We start from the raw sequence: 15599 nt of genomic DNA, 5'->3' as shown, positions 1-15599 counted from the left end.
TCTCTGCCTCAACAGAAGTTTCACATGTGAGTCAGAGTCGCATGATTTTTTTGGTACAGTTTACATCCTTATTGCTCTTTATCTCAGCAAAGGTCATTGAAGATGTGGGTAATTTTTAAAGTGCCTTGTGAAATTTTAGCTGTGTGACTTCAATCTTAAGGGGGATAATGTGGCAAAAACCCAACTGGAAAATGTTGCTCTTGGTGTTCAGATGCTGAACACAAAGTTAGTACTGTCAGCCCTGCAAATGGAGATGTTTGGAAAGCATTGCTCTATGTAGGGGATTTAAGATTAACCTAATGATAATAATAATGCAAAGACACATGACTGACTGCACTGATCTCAGAGCTATAAAGTCTCTTTTTACATCTTAATTTCTGGTAAATTTCAGCAACTTTGTAATAATTTTTCTGAGTTAATTTTAAATTCCAGAAGTTTTGGAGAAAATAGTATGATACAGACAAGTTTAATTTTAGAAATGAAACAGATTAGATAATTAAGTATGTGCTTCAGTAACTTTTGAATAATTCTGGATCAATTATAGGAAGTTCATTGTATTTTCTGTTGCATATGAGATACACTGGTTATGTGTCTTTCAGTTCTTAATATGCACATAGCAAAAAAAAAAAACTTTCTTGGAAAGATTTTATGAATTCTTTAATGTGGAGATTCTGTTGACCTTCAAGTGGATCTTGGAAGAGTTGCTTTCATGAAAATACTAGCAATAAGAGAAAATATAAAAATCACATGACTAAGGAATAATTTGAGGTCCTTTTCCAAATGTTTTGAACAGATATTCTTTTACTTCTGTGGACATTTAGAAGCAGGAGTCTTCGGTATTGTTGTCATTTCATATGATGATTTCAGGTGCATGTCTGGTAGTCCTCAGCAGGATTCAGAGAAACAGGAAGAGAATGACAGGTTTACTGCACATTAATGGCATTTCCAGCTTGATTTCCCCATTCTGTGAGGGGCTTAAATGTCCACAGATTCTTGTTAGACTGCAGACAGGTGCTACTTAATTTACAGGGCAGGAGCTCAGGTTTAGCTCAGTCATGGATTTTTCCAGTCACCTATTTGAATTATCTTTTATTCCATGCTGAATGCAATTTTGTTGAAACCCTGTGAATGACAGTGCTCCTGATCTGCACTGACAGAGGAGGGAGGACAATTAGAGCTCCTGAATTCCTGTATTTCTTAGTATTGCTTCTGCCTTCCTTTTCTGCTTCTTGTTTGTTTTACCTCTTGCTGTGTCTCAAGTAAAAAGAAACAATAGGTAGTGTTATGTCACAACACAAGCTTTCAGCACAGGCAATGATTTTGTAATTCTTTCGAATGCCTCAAAACCTTGGGAATCACAGAAATAGTGTCTTTCTCCTTTTTGGTTCTCTAGCTTGATATGCTGAGGATTGCAGTTAACTTTGGCATAGCCTGTGAGGCGGGATATGAATGACTAGGTAGATTAATTAGTTTAAAATTAATTGGGTAAGTTTAATGATAAATGTTTGTCTGGAATTTTGACTTTGGTAGTGTGTGTGTTTCCTGTATGCTACAGCAACCATGGCCCTACTGGGTCAGACTAAAGGCCCAGCTCTGGTCTTCAGTGACTTTCATCATGCCTTTCTTTTAAATTTTATCTCCATCTCTAGATGAGGAAGCCTGGAGAGCCCACAGAATTCAAAGGATAAGGGTCACCAGGGATTTATACAATCTGTTCATTTTTGCAAATTACTGTTTAGCACTGAATTGATATTTTTAGAGAGCTTTAACTGTAGATTTCATTTCCTGCAGTTAACAGCAAGTTCAGAAATTGTCATTATTAGGTAAACTTAGGGTTTTCCCTTTGCACAGGACTTTGTATTTATATTATAATTAAAAAGAAGCCTGCCCTGAAAAATTATATTCTGTGTCAGGAGAGTTGGCCAGACAATTAATTATACACTCACTATATAATTCTGCATTTGTATTAATTATACATCTCTTAACTGTGGGGAAAAGTTCATTTTCAAGTAACTGAGATATATATTAATCCTCAGTGTTCAAAACACAATCCCTTGTGCCAGTGTTTTCGGTTTTTGTGAGGTAGAGCAATGTTCTTCAACAGTGATCCATAGGATGGTGTATGTTCTGAAATGAATTAATTAATGAAGTCATTAATTACAGAGTTGATGAAAGGTAGATGTAGGAGAAATATTGCAACAGAAGAGATGTGTTTGTCCAAGAAGGTTGGAAAATTCCAGTATTGAATATGTGCAGTGAGAAGTGGAATGGATCTTTTTTCCTTCCACATTTTTGAAGATTTTTACATTACTTTTTGTGAGCATTAAAAAATGTACTATGGGCCTCTGATTCTTGGACAGAGGAGTAAACGAGGAGAATAGAGTTTTCATGTCACTTTCAGAGGGATTTGTCTGCCATGTACCCTACCTTGGATTTGTAGAGATGCTTCCTTTTCCTTTGGAGGCAAATTTGGGTGTGGGTGTGGAGACAATTTCTGCCTGTGCCAACACGTACACGCCAGTCGCTTTATTGAGCTGTGACCTCTGTTCTCACTTGCCTGAAAATATTTTTAATTAAAGCTTCCTCATTTTGAGAATTTAGAGATGTGGTGACATTTTCCACTTGCCTTGGAACAGGTTGGTTTGGAAGGAAATCTTGCTGTTTCTCTCCTACTCTTATCATATCTCTAGAATGCTTTGGTTTTTGGGTAAGATTCCTGTACTTTTAGAGCCCACACTGTGCCCCCAGCCCTTCCCAGAATTTCTCAGTGACACTATCAAACTTAAAAAAATATCTAAATATTATAAAATCCAATGAGAACAAATTTTATAGAGGAGAGAGAGATGTGCCATTAATGTGTGGGAACCTTACAGCTGCAAATTCCACTTATTTCCGTGTTCTTGTCCTATTCTTTATATAGCTGGGAAGTTTTTTATTTAGCTGAGAATATTTATTCCATACAGGTCTGCTTCAACTGACATGCTGCAGTTATTATTTCAGTTTCATATCCTTGATCCCTAAGGAAATATTTTTTGCCAGCTAGATCTTTGTCTTTTTGTTCTCCCTCCGTCTTTTCCTTCTTTCTTTGTTCCAGCACTTGCTGAAAGTGTTAGATGAAGTAGGCCAGCTGCTCTTCTTTCTGGAGCATTTGGAATTAAAATTTCTGATAATTTTAGCTTGTTCAATACACCTGAATTAAAAAGCTAATCAGTAATTGACATTTGGAAGAGAAAGTCTTCATTTTGTTTACCCTTCAGGTTATTTTAAATGGATATTTCTCAGATCAGGTAATTTAAGCTGGGTTTTTTTCCTACAATGATGAGTGTTGAACCTAAAATAGAATAATTTCTTGCTGGCTCAGAAATAATTTACTAAGGTTTCCTTTCCCCTAGCTATGAGATTCAGAATATTTCCCTTATTGTTACTTTCAGCATTTGTTCTCCAACCTATGTTAGCCTTAATAAGTTAATTCCCAGTAGGGAAAAGAATTACCATTCCTTTATTGATGTTTCAGAGAGCAATATCCACAGCCAGTGCTGTCCCTGAGGATTTGGTACACATACATTTCACTACAAATAAGAATGAATAGAGGTTTTGCATACTGTTGATGACCTCATGCTTGGATTTCTGTGTAAACTTTAGTGATCTTTTTACATTTTATTAATATATTGAGAAAGGAATCTAAAAGTCTTTGAGTGTAGGTTTTGAGCATTGTTTTGTGTTTGCATTTGCTACCGTTAGTGCTTGCCAGCTCTGTGATAAAAAACCCTTCATCATTTGCCCCTTTACTTCATCATGTCAATTATTAGATATTCTTGGTAGTACAAATATCATTTAGATGTGAATGATGTGTTTTATTTTGACCATTGCCACAAAGAATTTGCAGACCTTTTCTTATTTCTTAAAGAAAGCTCTAAAAGCTTGACCCAGCCACACTGGGAAAGACTGTTTTAATTTCACCTGGGGTTGTAAATCAATATCCATTTACTATTCAGTTACTGCTTGCGTTTCCCTGGGTAATAGTATAACACATGTAATGTCAGTGCAGTTTGGCATTTGTCCTCATTAGTATGGCAAAGGACACTTTTTTGCAAGGGTAAGCAAGCATCATGCCATATTTGTGACATTTCCTGCAGAACAAAGGAGGAAAGATGTAATCAGTTTGTGGACGAAGGACGTGCAGCCCATCTGATGTGGGGCCTCCAACACTGAAATGAAATCTCTTGAAAAATTAGGCCATGTGGTATTCCATTGTATGTTATTGATTACAGCTGAAACAGGAAGGTAGGGGTGGCACAGTGTAGCTTTGGGAGTTCTAATTGATTTATTAATTTAATAGTTTAAAATAAATACATCATAAGCATATATTCAATAATGTCAACAATTGAATTATAGGCCATAATGGTAACATAACAAATAATGCTTGGGATTGTATACACATATGTCCTTATACATGTTGCCCTATACATTTCTAACCTCATATATAATTTATTTCTTGCCATTTCAAAGCAAAGTATCATATACACTAATTATACATTAGAATCCTACTTTATAGTTATTATCACCTATGTATGGCTTGGAGTTTGGCCTAAAATTCCAGTGCTTCTTGCAGGTTGTTGAGAATGTTGTGGGTACTTGAACTGAAAAGTAAGCCAGGTTTAGGGCACATGTATCAGCTACACATCATTCTTTGCTCGGGGGATGGTGGAAAGCCTCATTTCCAGATTTTACCACATGCTGATAAGAAAGAAAAGCTGGTGGCTGCTCCCCACTTGGTGGGTGATATGCTGGTCTTGGCTGCCTGCTCATTGGAAAAATCAGTCTCTTCCGAGGGTGGAAAAATACAGTTTTAATTTATGTTTCATAACTTTGATGTTGAAACAACGTAGATGAATTCTGGGAGAACGGGAAGCATGACTGATGTAATAGTTAAGCAGACCCTTTGGAGGAGCCCTAAGGTCACCTAAGAGAGTTCTCTGGAGCTCACAGTCCTTCAGTTCCCGGCCTCTGTGCTGTGCCATGGTATTCAGCACACCCTGTCTTTGTTATCTATTTCTTGAAAAAACATTCTGTGCTGTGGAATTGCTTTGTCACACCAAAGACAAGTTTAAACATTCATAAGTTGGTTTTTTTTTTTGGTACTAATAATAGATCTTTGTATCTCCATGTGAAGAGACTGTCTCCTGATTGAGTCAGAGACTGGGATGTTGGTTTGTTTTCTGACAGTGAAGTGCAATTAAAACTCGTCCCTTTTGAAGTTTGCTGGTGAGAGAGACCCTCTGGCTTCCCAGGAGTTCCCTTTAGACTGATTACATAAACTATTTATTACTTGGGAGAAAGTGTGATAGAGATTTGGACTTTTTTTTTTTTTTAAGTGTTTGTATTAGGAACATCTCTGTTGCTCTCTATATAGTAACAGAATCCTTCAGGGGAGGAAGAGGGAGTCCTTTTTGACTGAGTAACATGCTCTGCAGAGGGCCTTTTAGTGATCCCAGTGTGCCCAGGTGACTTGGCAGCTGTTGAGGGACCTGGAGGAGCAGGAGGCAGTGGGAAGCGTGTGAAGGTAGGGATGGGGAGCAGGGTGGGAGCAGAACCCAGCAGGTGCTGGGGAGGATGGTCACCAATCACCTGGACTGAAGAAGGGTCATTGTTGGGATCCAGGAGACAGATGGTGAGTTGCAGAGATGGGCAAAATTAATATTTAACAATACAAACTCAGCTCAGTTTGGGCCAGCCATGACTTCGCTCCTGCCAACACCATCTGTAGCATTCCAGATACACATCCCTACCTTCTCAGCCAAGAGGAATGAGGCTCAGCAGAGAAGAGGTAAAACACTGTGAGACACCAGGTTCTCTGGAAAGGGAAAAAATGGCATGAAAAAGGCAGTACCAGTAATTCCAGCTCCTGCAGGAGTGTGGAGGAACTTCTGGCTGGTTCACAGAGGAAGCTGAGGAGAGGGCAGAGGAGTGGAAGGAACCCTGCAGCTATTGGGGTGGGAGAAGCAGCTTGTTCTGGGATTGCAGTAGAATGAGTGACGAAGGAAGGACAGAGCTTCGTCCTGTACCACTGAATATCTTTTGACTCAACACTGTACAGTGCAGGTGAAATGAGAACTTCTTACGTCCCAGAGGAGGAAGGACCATAAGTAAAGGGGAGTGGGCAGAGAATAGCTGGTAGAAATAATACATGGAATCAGGGCGAAGTTTTAGGGTCAGAATTAGCAATATGCATTCTAGGGAAAGATTAGGAACACGAATCAGCTGAAACTCAGTTACTAAGCTGGGAATTGGGTTAAAATATTTCTACCTAGTAAACCAAGCACTGAAGAATCTGTTGTGAGATTTTTTTTTTTTTTTTTCCTTTCTACAGTAGATTCAGAAGGAGATCAAAGTTGCAACATCAAAACCAACAAACTTTTTCTTGAGCTGTAAGATTACTGCTGCTTTTGGTAAAATCCTTGAAAGCAGGGACAGAACTGTTGTGACAATTTTGCAACCCCCTCTTCTCAGCTGCACAGCTGGGGACAATGCATTTGGGTAAAGTGGAGGAAAGCTGCCTGCTGACTTCTATTATTCCTTTCTTAGGAATAGTAAAAGAGGAAAAGACTTTTTCCTAGGGAAGCTTTCTTCTGGGAAAGAAAGCATAAAACCACAGTATAAAACCTTGCATAAAATGAATCTTAAGTAGGGACATTTTAGCTATTAAAGTGCTGTGTAATGAGAAGGCAGCCCAGGATGGGCACCTTTCTTTATGCACAGTGCTGGTCTATACATGAAGCCATCAAATCAGATATATGTGTCCTTTAATTAAGGTCTCGTGTACAGTGTAGTAGCAATGAGCAAATATGAAAAGAAATGGAAAAGGAAGGAGCTTTATTTACCTCACTGGGAAGCCGTTATCATATGGAAATGATCAGAATTTAAATTTGTATCATCTGTCACAATTTGCTGCTGCTGTAATTAAAATAACACTAAGGACACGTACAGTGAGCCTGGCTAGACGTGCTCCGTGCTCCTAATGACTGTCAGATGGGAAGGCAAGGGGTACGGAGAGGGCAGGGCTGCGGGAAGATCCGGAGGGAGATGGTGCCAGATGGCCGGGCTTATTTTATTAATTTAGCTCTCCATTATGGCATTTCTTTTCTTCATTTCTCCAAAGGATGAGTTAGTTTAATGGGAACCATTTCACAGCCACGGGATGGCGTGTTTAACCCTCTGGAGCCCACAGCACTGCAGCAGAGCGCGTTTGTCACTCGCGTGTCCCAAAGCCGGACGCCTCTGCTCCAGCCCAGGGCTTGGCCCACAGCAGCCGTCCCTCGGCTAATTCATTGAATCCTGCTGTCCTAAACCAGTTCCAGCTTCTTGGCAGCAAAATAGTGCCAAGGCAGCGTTTTGAGCTGGTTCTCTCCTCTTTCATCCTCACCTGCTCGGGACACAGCCGGGCTGTCCGTGCTGCTGGACATCGCCACTTTGGGCTGATCTGTTACACCCGCAAAAACTTCTTGTTAGCAGCAGATAGCCTCACTCTTCTTCTTCTTCCAGCTCTGGGGTGCCTGGACGCCCAGAAAGCACTGGGTGAGAAGTACTGAGGAAAGAGAGTTTAAAAGATTTTTTCCTCTCGGGTTTGGTCCCCACAGCCGCGCTCAGTTCGTGCGGGATCTGCCGCCTCCCGGTGGCTCCTGCGAGGAGCTGCGCACAACAGGAGCTGCTGAGTTTGGGTGGTGTTTAGAGATAAAACCAGGAATATCGCCTTCTGAAAATCTGTTTGGCACAGCCTAAAGCATCTGCGTCCAGAGCAGGGTTTTTTAATTTCTTCCCTTTCTCGTGTCCACTGTGATAACAAAGGAGCTTTGATTTTTCAGGTCTTCTGCTTTATCAGTGGTTATTGCATTAGTATTGGCAACAAAATGAGCTTGTCTTGTGTGATTTGGTGGAGAAAAAGCCCACTAAACTTAGGAAGACCTTCTCAATCCTGACTATGCATCCTGTATAAAAAGCCTGTTAAACAATTCATGAATTCATTCAGAAATCTGTATCACATTTAGGTCATTCTTGGATTCCAGTAGAGTAGCTAGACTCATTTTGTTTATGACTGAACAAATAGCAAGATGCATTTCCACATACTGTGATTTTAGTGACACATGCAGGAAAAAAACCTGAATTCATCCCAAAAATTTGTGGTACACCGTGGCAGGAAAAAAATAAACAAAAAGCTCCAAATAAAATGCCATGCAGAGGATGAAACCTGACATGATAGCACAAGGAATAAGGCATAGCATTTTCAGGATTCTGAATCAATAACTGGACTTTTGAACATCTCTATGAATACTTTCCAAAATATCTTGTATTGTGATTCCTAGATTTTTTCCAAACTATGCCAATTTGTAATGGTTTTCCAGTGCATCCCCAAGGATTTGACAGGTGGAGGAAAACTGCATTTCATCAGCCCAAGGCTGACAGTGACACAACTTACTTGTTGATAGCAAAGTGATTTGTGCTGTCACCTCTGCTGGGCCTGCAGGGTTCAGCTCTGCTGGTGACAAGGCCTGTGCTTTGCTGAGGGGAAAGGCAAAGATAAGAGGTAGGGATGCCTGGGAGGTATCAGAGAGCCTTTGGAGGGTGTGTGGGGTGATGGAGAATGTGCCAAGTGAGACACAAGCGAAATATTGGTGGAGCACAACATTCTACCTCAGATTATTCTGGAGCCTTATACATATGCTGTATATTAAATATTAGGTAAAATATTAGATGAGATTAGGTTAGATTAAGCATTCAGAACTTGTTAGGCTATCAAAATGAAGTCTTTGGGTACTGAAAACACACATTTTTGAGAAAGATGCATAAAGATTAGAGGTGTGGTTTTGACAAGGATCTCAAATTTTGAAAGATTTTTGCAAAGCTTGTCCAGACTGTTGAAGCTTTGTTGTCATTTCAGACCTTCTGAGAGCTCACAGCTTTCCTTGTTAGACTGACAGTACCCAAATATTGCCACTGCTTCCTTAGTCCTTCCCTAGCACTCCAAAATTGCTGGGTATTTTCCAGGTGTTATGTTAAAATAACTGTATGAATGCTTTTTATCCTACCTTTACCCAGTACTTGAGTTCTGTGTTTTCATTGCTTCTGTTTTATTCTCTTTTCCTCAGTGAATTTTGTCTTAATACTTAATATTGTTAATATTGTACCAGGTCTAGAGAGAATGAGCTCATGACTGAGAGTGAAGTAGACGTTCAAAATTATACAACATACAAAATTGTATAAAAATATTGAATGATTTATTTAGGGATATGAGTACATTACAGCAGTAATCTAATTCCCTGTGTCTTCCTAAGCAGCTTTCAAAAATATTTTTTTATTTCTTTGGGTTTCAAGTTGCTGCTAAAATAATGAAAATGGATGGAGCTGATGACGAATCATCATGACAATGTTTGGTACCAACAGGGACTTTTGCTGGAGTGTTTTAATCAGGAACAGGGTCCCAGCGGCACTGGCCCACTTAGACCTGCAGATACAAATTAAAAAAGAATGCTTGCTATTTCCTTTGTTTGTACTGGTGTTGCAACAGTTTAAATTAACGCTTCTGTAAAGAGTAATAAATGAATCTAACTCAAAGCTCTGTGGTGAGGTGGCAGGCAGGCTGAGAGCTCGCTTGGGTATTTTGCAGCCCGTGGGCTGGTGTTCCTCAGGGGGAAGAAGGCACAGGGCCTCCCTTTAGGCACCTGATTGCAGCATGTCAGCACCCAGGAGTTTCCTCCCAGCCCAACCAAACACAAAACACTCAGCAGGAAGGGGTGGGGGCCTCCAGATGACCTTTAGAGAATGAGTGTTAAACAATAATAACTTACCCTTCTTTGCCCTACACAGACATGCAGCTCTCTCCTGAGGGAGCCTGGGGAACTCATGTTGCATGTGCAAATTAAGCAGTGTGGATGTTTCTGTGAAATGGAAATCCATGAAAAATTTTTCTTCTGAGAAAGAGCTAAACCTTACTTTGCACATCAGTGTCAGAAGTTTTATGGATGTAGCTTGAACCAGACTTTAGAAAAAGGTAATGAAACAAAACCAAAGCAAGCACAGAATCAGAAACAACATTAAATGGTTATTTCTTACAATGAAAATCAATATTGGTCTGGTAAGTGGGTTTCTATTTTCAAGCCTGCCTTCTGCCTGTGGGGACTTCACTACTGCTGGCATTTAGCATTAGATGACCTGGCAGTCTGCATTCAGCCCCACTGGTAAATATAACCTCCTGACTCTGAGGAGCTTGGGTCAATTCACAGTTTGTTGGTTGGAGCTGTCATTAATTACGGCTGCAAAAGCAATTGCAGCTGACAATATAAGCCAAATAAGCACCAGCTGTCTTGGAAGTCATAATGCAGGAAATCTTTATCTCAGGTTGTGTTTCTCAGCAGCACAAATAATTACACATTAATTAGTACTATTTGTCATTTAATACATGGGACATGACCAGAAGACTTACTAATGTCTGACATTTTTTTTTTCAGGATGATTTTCTGTACAGTGTCTCTGTTCTAAGTGGAATCCTTTGCACTGTCTTGGCAGTAATCAAATTTATGCTGGGAAAGGTCCTTACAAGCAGAGCACTGATAACCGATGGTGAGTGTGACATTGATCCTGCTGCTTTCATAGACTCTTCCAGGGAATGTTGTGGACGCAAAGGATAAGAGTGACCCCTGCACAATGACAGCTGTGAAAGAGCATTGAAATTAGGCAGCCACTAGGAAATGGGAAAAACCCCAAACCCTAGAGCAGTCCGTGGTACCACTGGCCTCTAGCACAGACAGCTCAGCTGGAATGACTCTGTCTGATGGAAGTCAAACAGTGAATGTGTGGATAGTAAGCAGTAACAGAGAGTTAGAGGTAGAGCAGATAATGAATTAGAGGTGTATTAGTCAGGGGTTAGGCTGCAGCAGGGGGATATGACAGCAGTTCTCAGAGCTCTGGTTAAGTCACCTCCATCTTCACTGCCTATGCCTGGTGAATGGTAAATCCTGACAGTTTAAATGAAGCAAAGTTTGCTGTAGAAACGCTGCCTGCCTTGAGCAGGGATCGTCACCATCATCCACAGGTACCCCCATAGGTGTCATTTGTCACCACAGTGCTTTCCCTGCCACTCAGCAGAGCTGCTGGAGCATGGCAGGTGTGAAACAAAGCCTTTCCCTGCCCTGCACTCCTCTGGCCCTGCTGGTGTTTGGCACAGGTTGAATCTCCTCCACTGCATCCTTGGAACACCTCACTGCCACCACTGTATTGGCCCAGGTGTGTAGCAGCTGACTGGTTTTGGTTTTAAAGGAAGTTTAAAATCACTCTTTAAAAGTAGCTCCAGATATTCCTCTTACTGACAGGGCTCAAGCTTGTGAATCCTCAGAAATCCTGGGGATCTGTCTTTCAAACGAGTGAGGCCACAGTGATGGCAGAAGTTTCACAGCCCCCTACAAATCTCTCCCAGTTTTTATCTGCCAACACAGGACAATTTGAAATAGTCTGTAAACAGACACTGTAGGGTGTTCATGATTCATGGGTCGTGGTACCTAAATTATTTTATTCTTTGCTAAAGATTTCACTTTGAGGAAATTCAATTCTCAGCTTACTCTAGAGATACATACAATTTATTTTAAGCAAATTAAACATACTCAGCTTTTTTCTTGATGATGTGTGATAACACGTATTACGAGTATCTCTATCATCCCACTTACAGAAATGCTTCATGAGTACTTACATTTTAAATCTAAAAGAAGCAAAAAAGGCATCAGAATAGCAGTGAGGGGGTTACAACTAAGCTACTGCCTCCCTGCATTTGGGATTCTCTCCCAACAGACCTCCAGCTCAGAGATCTTATTCTTTCCAATGGGCTCTGCCACTCTAGACATTTTGAAACAGAAATATCTCCAAAAGGAAAAAGGATTCTGGAAAGGATGCTGGTAACTGCAGCCCAGTGAGTCTGACCTCCTTCACTGCCAGGGTGTAAGTGGGTCATGTTGACCATTTCAGAACTGTGCCTGGGCAGGCAAATGATGAACCCTCCCTTTAAAAAAATGCAGCTGAGTTTTGAAACAGAGCAGTTTATTTAGACAAAATATTAGCTGAAAATTCCTACATAGCTCCAGCTCTGAATTGTTCTCCTTCATGACAGAGAAATCTCTTTCCCCATAATTACATCCTCATGCTAATGATACTGCTTCTGAGCTGGAGACTGCTCATTCTTTGATTAAAAAAAATAGGGAAAAAGGTATAAAATTACCTCAGCCTGGTTTTTATCTCTCTTCTCTCCTTTAGAACTACTTTAGAAAATGTAGGAGGCTGATCTTAACATGTGTGGTTAAATATCTGCTTTCACCAGATATATTTACATATATACTTGATTTATTAACAATCAGGAAGAGACAATGTGATTCAGCAGCTGAGACAGATTTAGCAGTCCCTTGCATATCTTTTTTTAGTGTTTTCTGTTTCCTGCTAATTTACCTCCTGTGATCCCTGGCTCCAGACCAACAAACTGTTTTGAATAAAAGGAGCATGAATTTTTCTTCCTGAAAAATAGGTTTATTTTCAGAACAGCAAATTCTCTCTTATACATGTCAACCTCTATTAACAATTTTTTTTTAGAATAATTTTGTTTTAGAGTAGGGCTTAACAACAATATCACTTTAAAGCCTAGATGTATGAATGCTAATGAGGCAAAATGTCATTTGTACAGTTTGTTTATAGCAAAAGCTCTTGGCCTTTAGGATAATAAAAACAGTGATTTCCTGCTTTGAATTTTGTGACATCTCAGAGGACAACTCTGTGACAGTGATGTCAGCCAACTTTCCTGTAGGTTTTAGGTACCTGTTTCCTACCCAGATTTAGCCACCTGTTTTTTCCTGTGCTGGCCCTACACACAGAACAGTGTCCTGCCACATCAGCAAAGAAAGGTTTGGCTGAATGAGAGCCAGGAAGGGAAAAAAATTTCCTTTGCAAGTAGCTTTTAGATCATTTGGAACCATCAGCCAATAATGGCATGGAAATATTTTATTCTTTTGCATATTGTGCTGATGGATTCTGACTTAAGCTGGAGCAGGGGAAGTAACAGTGGTTTAAATTTCTAATTAATTATTTGTATTTTATATTCTTTATATCTATAGACACAACATGTGCTAGCAGTATAAATTAATAAATAGACAAAGACTGGATGTGAGAGGTGTGGATCAAAGGACATACTCAGGAACAAGTGTCAGGTATATCATTGTTGGCAGTCATGGGGAATTGGAAAAACCTGGCTAAGTCCTGTAAACAGCAGCTGGCTAGAGCTGACTCACCAAGGAATATAGAATATTTCAAGTTTGATATTTCATTTGTTACCTAGGTTAAATAGCATATGGATCTACCATTCTCAGTGACTTTTTTTTTTTTTTGTAGAACAACAGGGGTGTCTTTTGGGTTACTGTGGAAAAAAAATCAGAAAAAGGGAATTTGGAGTTAAAAAACAGAAAACAAGGAATGACTTAAAACCCCCCAATCAATAATCAACCAAGAAGGAGTTGGATGAAAAAGGGCATTAATTTTTCCAAAAGCTCTGTGAGAATTTTGAAGGGACAGGCTTGGAGAAAAAGAGAAAGGGTTTAAAAAAGAAAAAAAAGGAATCTAAAAGGATGTTTATTAAAATTGTGAATAGTAGATAAGAAGCTGCTGTGGTATATCTAAAGCACAAATGGAAAATATTACTAGGATTATCCTTTGTGTCTTCAGCAACGTCTACAGCTCTAAACAAGAGTGCCAAGCACGTAAATAAATATATGGAATGGGGTAAAAAGCTCCAAGAGAGGCTCTTTGACAGGTTACTGTGCAAAACCATTTTCCTTTCCATGAGTTCCTGCTGTTCATCCTTTAATTATTTTTTTTCCCCTTCTAGGTTTCAACTCTCTTGTAGGTGGAATAATGGGCTTTTCCATCCTTCTTAGTGCAGAAGTGTTTAAACACAATTCTTCCGTCTGGTTCCTGGATGGCAGTATAGGAGTGTTAATTGGACTCACAATATCTGCCTATGGAATCAAGTGAGTATCTCCTGGGAGCACACAAGGCAGCGTATCCAGCAGCTGGGCTGGCCCTGAGGTAGGAAGTCACAGTCTTTAAGGGCTTAAGTAATTCCAGTGAAATCAGTCCCTGGAATTTATTAGACTAGCAGCCAATACTGGAGCAGAGTGTGTGGAAAGGGTTATAAAAGACTGTGTCCCCCACATCAGCTGGAAAGCAGCCAGAACTTAGAAATTGGAATAATTTTAGATTTTTGTACACTTGAAATGCAATATATGAAAAATGACCACAAATGATGGATAAAATCAGTCCTCATTACTTTTGGGGCACATTTCTGAGCACTGCTTTTCCACAGGAAGTCTGGATTTAAGCAAAGGTGCTCAAGTTTAAAGAAGGATCTTGCTATTGATTTCTGTCCCAGCCCTACCTTTGGCAACTTCTGAACTGAAGGTTCCTGCTGGTGTTTCAGATGTTGCTTTTCTTGAATTTTAAGATGCTTTCTTGATTCACACCAGAAACAGACTAAAAAAATCAAATTAAACTCTGCCATGCACTTCATTGCTGCCACAATTTCCCTTGACTGCATGGAATCTAACCCGAAGTTTGCACTTCATCCCTTGTTGATTATCTGCCATAAGAGAAAGGGGGAGATGTGGAGTGTCTTAGTTGGAACTGTGCCCGTTGAGAAGCAGCCCTTGGCCAGGCTGCAGTCAGCCCTCACCTGGAAGCTGTGTGGGGTTTTCTTTTTCAACTTGGAAAATTCAATTAACATTTTAATGAGGAATACCACTCTTGAATAAGTCTCTATAATCACAATTTCCACTGTAAAACTAACAGTTCTGGAAAACTGTGGAGGCTGTTACTCCACCTGAGCTGTTTCTTATTAATGAATCTTTATATATTCAGTGCTGTGCCCGTGCCTGACCCCGTGTGCTCTCCCTGCAGGCTGCTCATTGACATGGTGCCGCGGGTGAGGCAAACGCGCCACTACGAGATGTTCGAGTGAAGCTGCCGCCCTCTCCCTGCAAGGACTGTCAAACCACAGCATTCTACGTCTTGGCAAGTGGTGCCAATGGTATTTTCCTGAATATGCAGTTTGTTTCCCGTGGTCTGTTTCTGTTGAAATTTGTTTGAATGGGAAATCTCTCTGTAAATCTGGCATATTGTGCACACTGCTTGCAATTCAGCCAAACAGCAGCGTTTTGGTTTGGTTTTTTATTTATTTCCAGTATGCTATTGATTCCTGTGACAATAGAAAACATGCAGTTCGCAGTTTGAACCCAGCTGCCATGTTGTATATTCCAGAGTGAAAGTGTTCTCAATGGTGTGGTAAGCCTGTGGGTAAAGAAGTGCCAGTTTCAGATTTGAGTTTTGGATTTTTTTTTTCCCCCTGGCCTGTATTTTCACAAACACATGCTGTAACAGGAGTACAATCCTTGCTAACCTCTTCGACTAAGAGTATCTTACATAGAGTCTGGACACCAAGAGCTGTGTTGCTTAAAACACTTAAGTAGCTACTTCCACCCTCTTGTTGAAATAGACAGCCAGAAAGAGCAGGTACGGCCCTT

At 40.2% G+C, this 15599-nt stretch overlaps 1 protein-coding gene across 1 annotated transcript in view; it reads left to right on the top strand.

The window, feature by feature from the left end:
• Positions 1–15037, top strand: part of TMEM163 (transmembrane protein 163) — a gene marked incomplete at both ends in the record, with an annotated part of 88903 nt that extends 73866 nt beyond the window's left edge. Inside the window, 3 exons of the mRNA XM_082284830.1 lie at positions 10503–10614; positions 13910–14051; positions 14977–15037. Of these exons, the coding sequence (XP_082140956.1) occupies positions 10503–10614; positions 13910–14051; positions 14977–15037 (315 nt within the window). The remainder of the gene's footprint in view (positions 1–10502; positions 10615–13909; positions 14052–14976) is intronic.
• Positions 15038–15599: the final 562 nt, after the last annotated feature.

The sequence above is a fragment of the Coloeus monedula genome (assembly GCF_965178545.1).
Source record: "Coloeus monedula genome assembly, chromosome: 7".
In the NCBI taxonomy this organism is placed as follows: Eukaryota; Metazoa; Chordata; class Aves; order Passeriformes; family Corvidae; genus Coloeus; species Coloeus monedula.
Note: the sequence above shows the minus strand (reverse complement) of the source record. Positions and strands in the feature narration are given on the sequence as shown.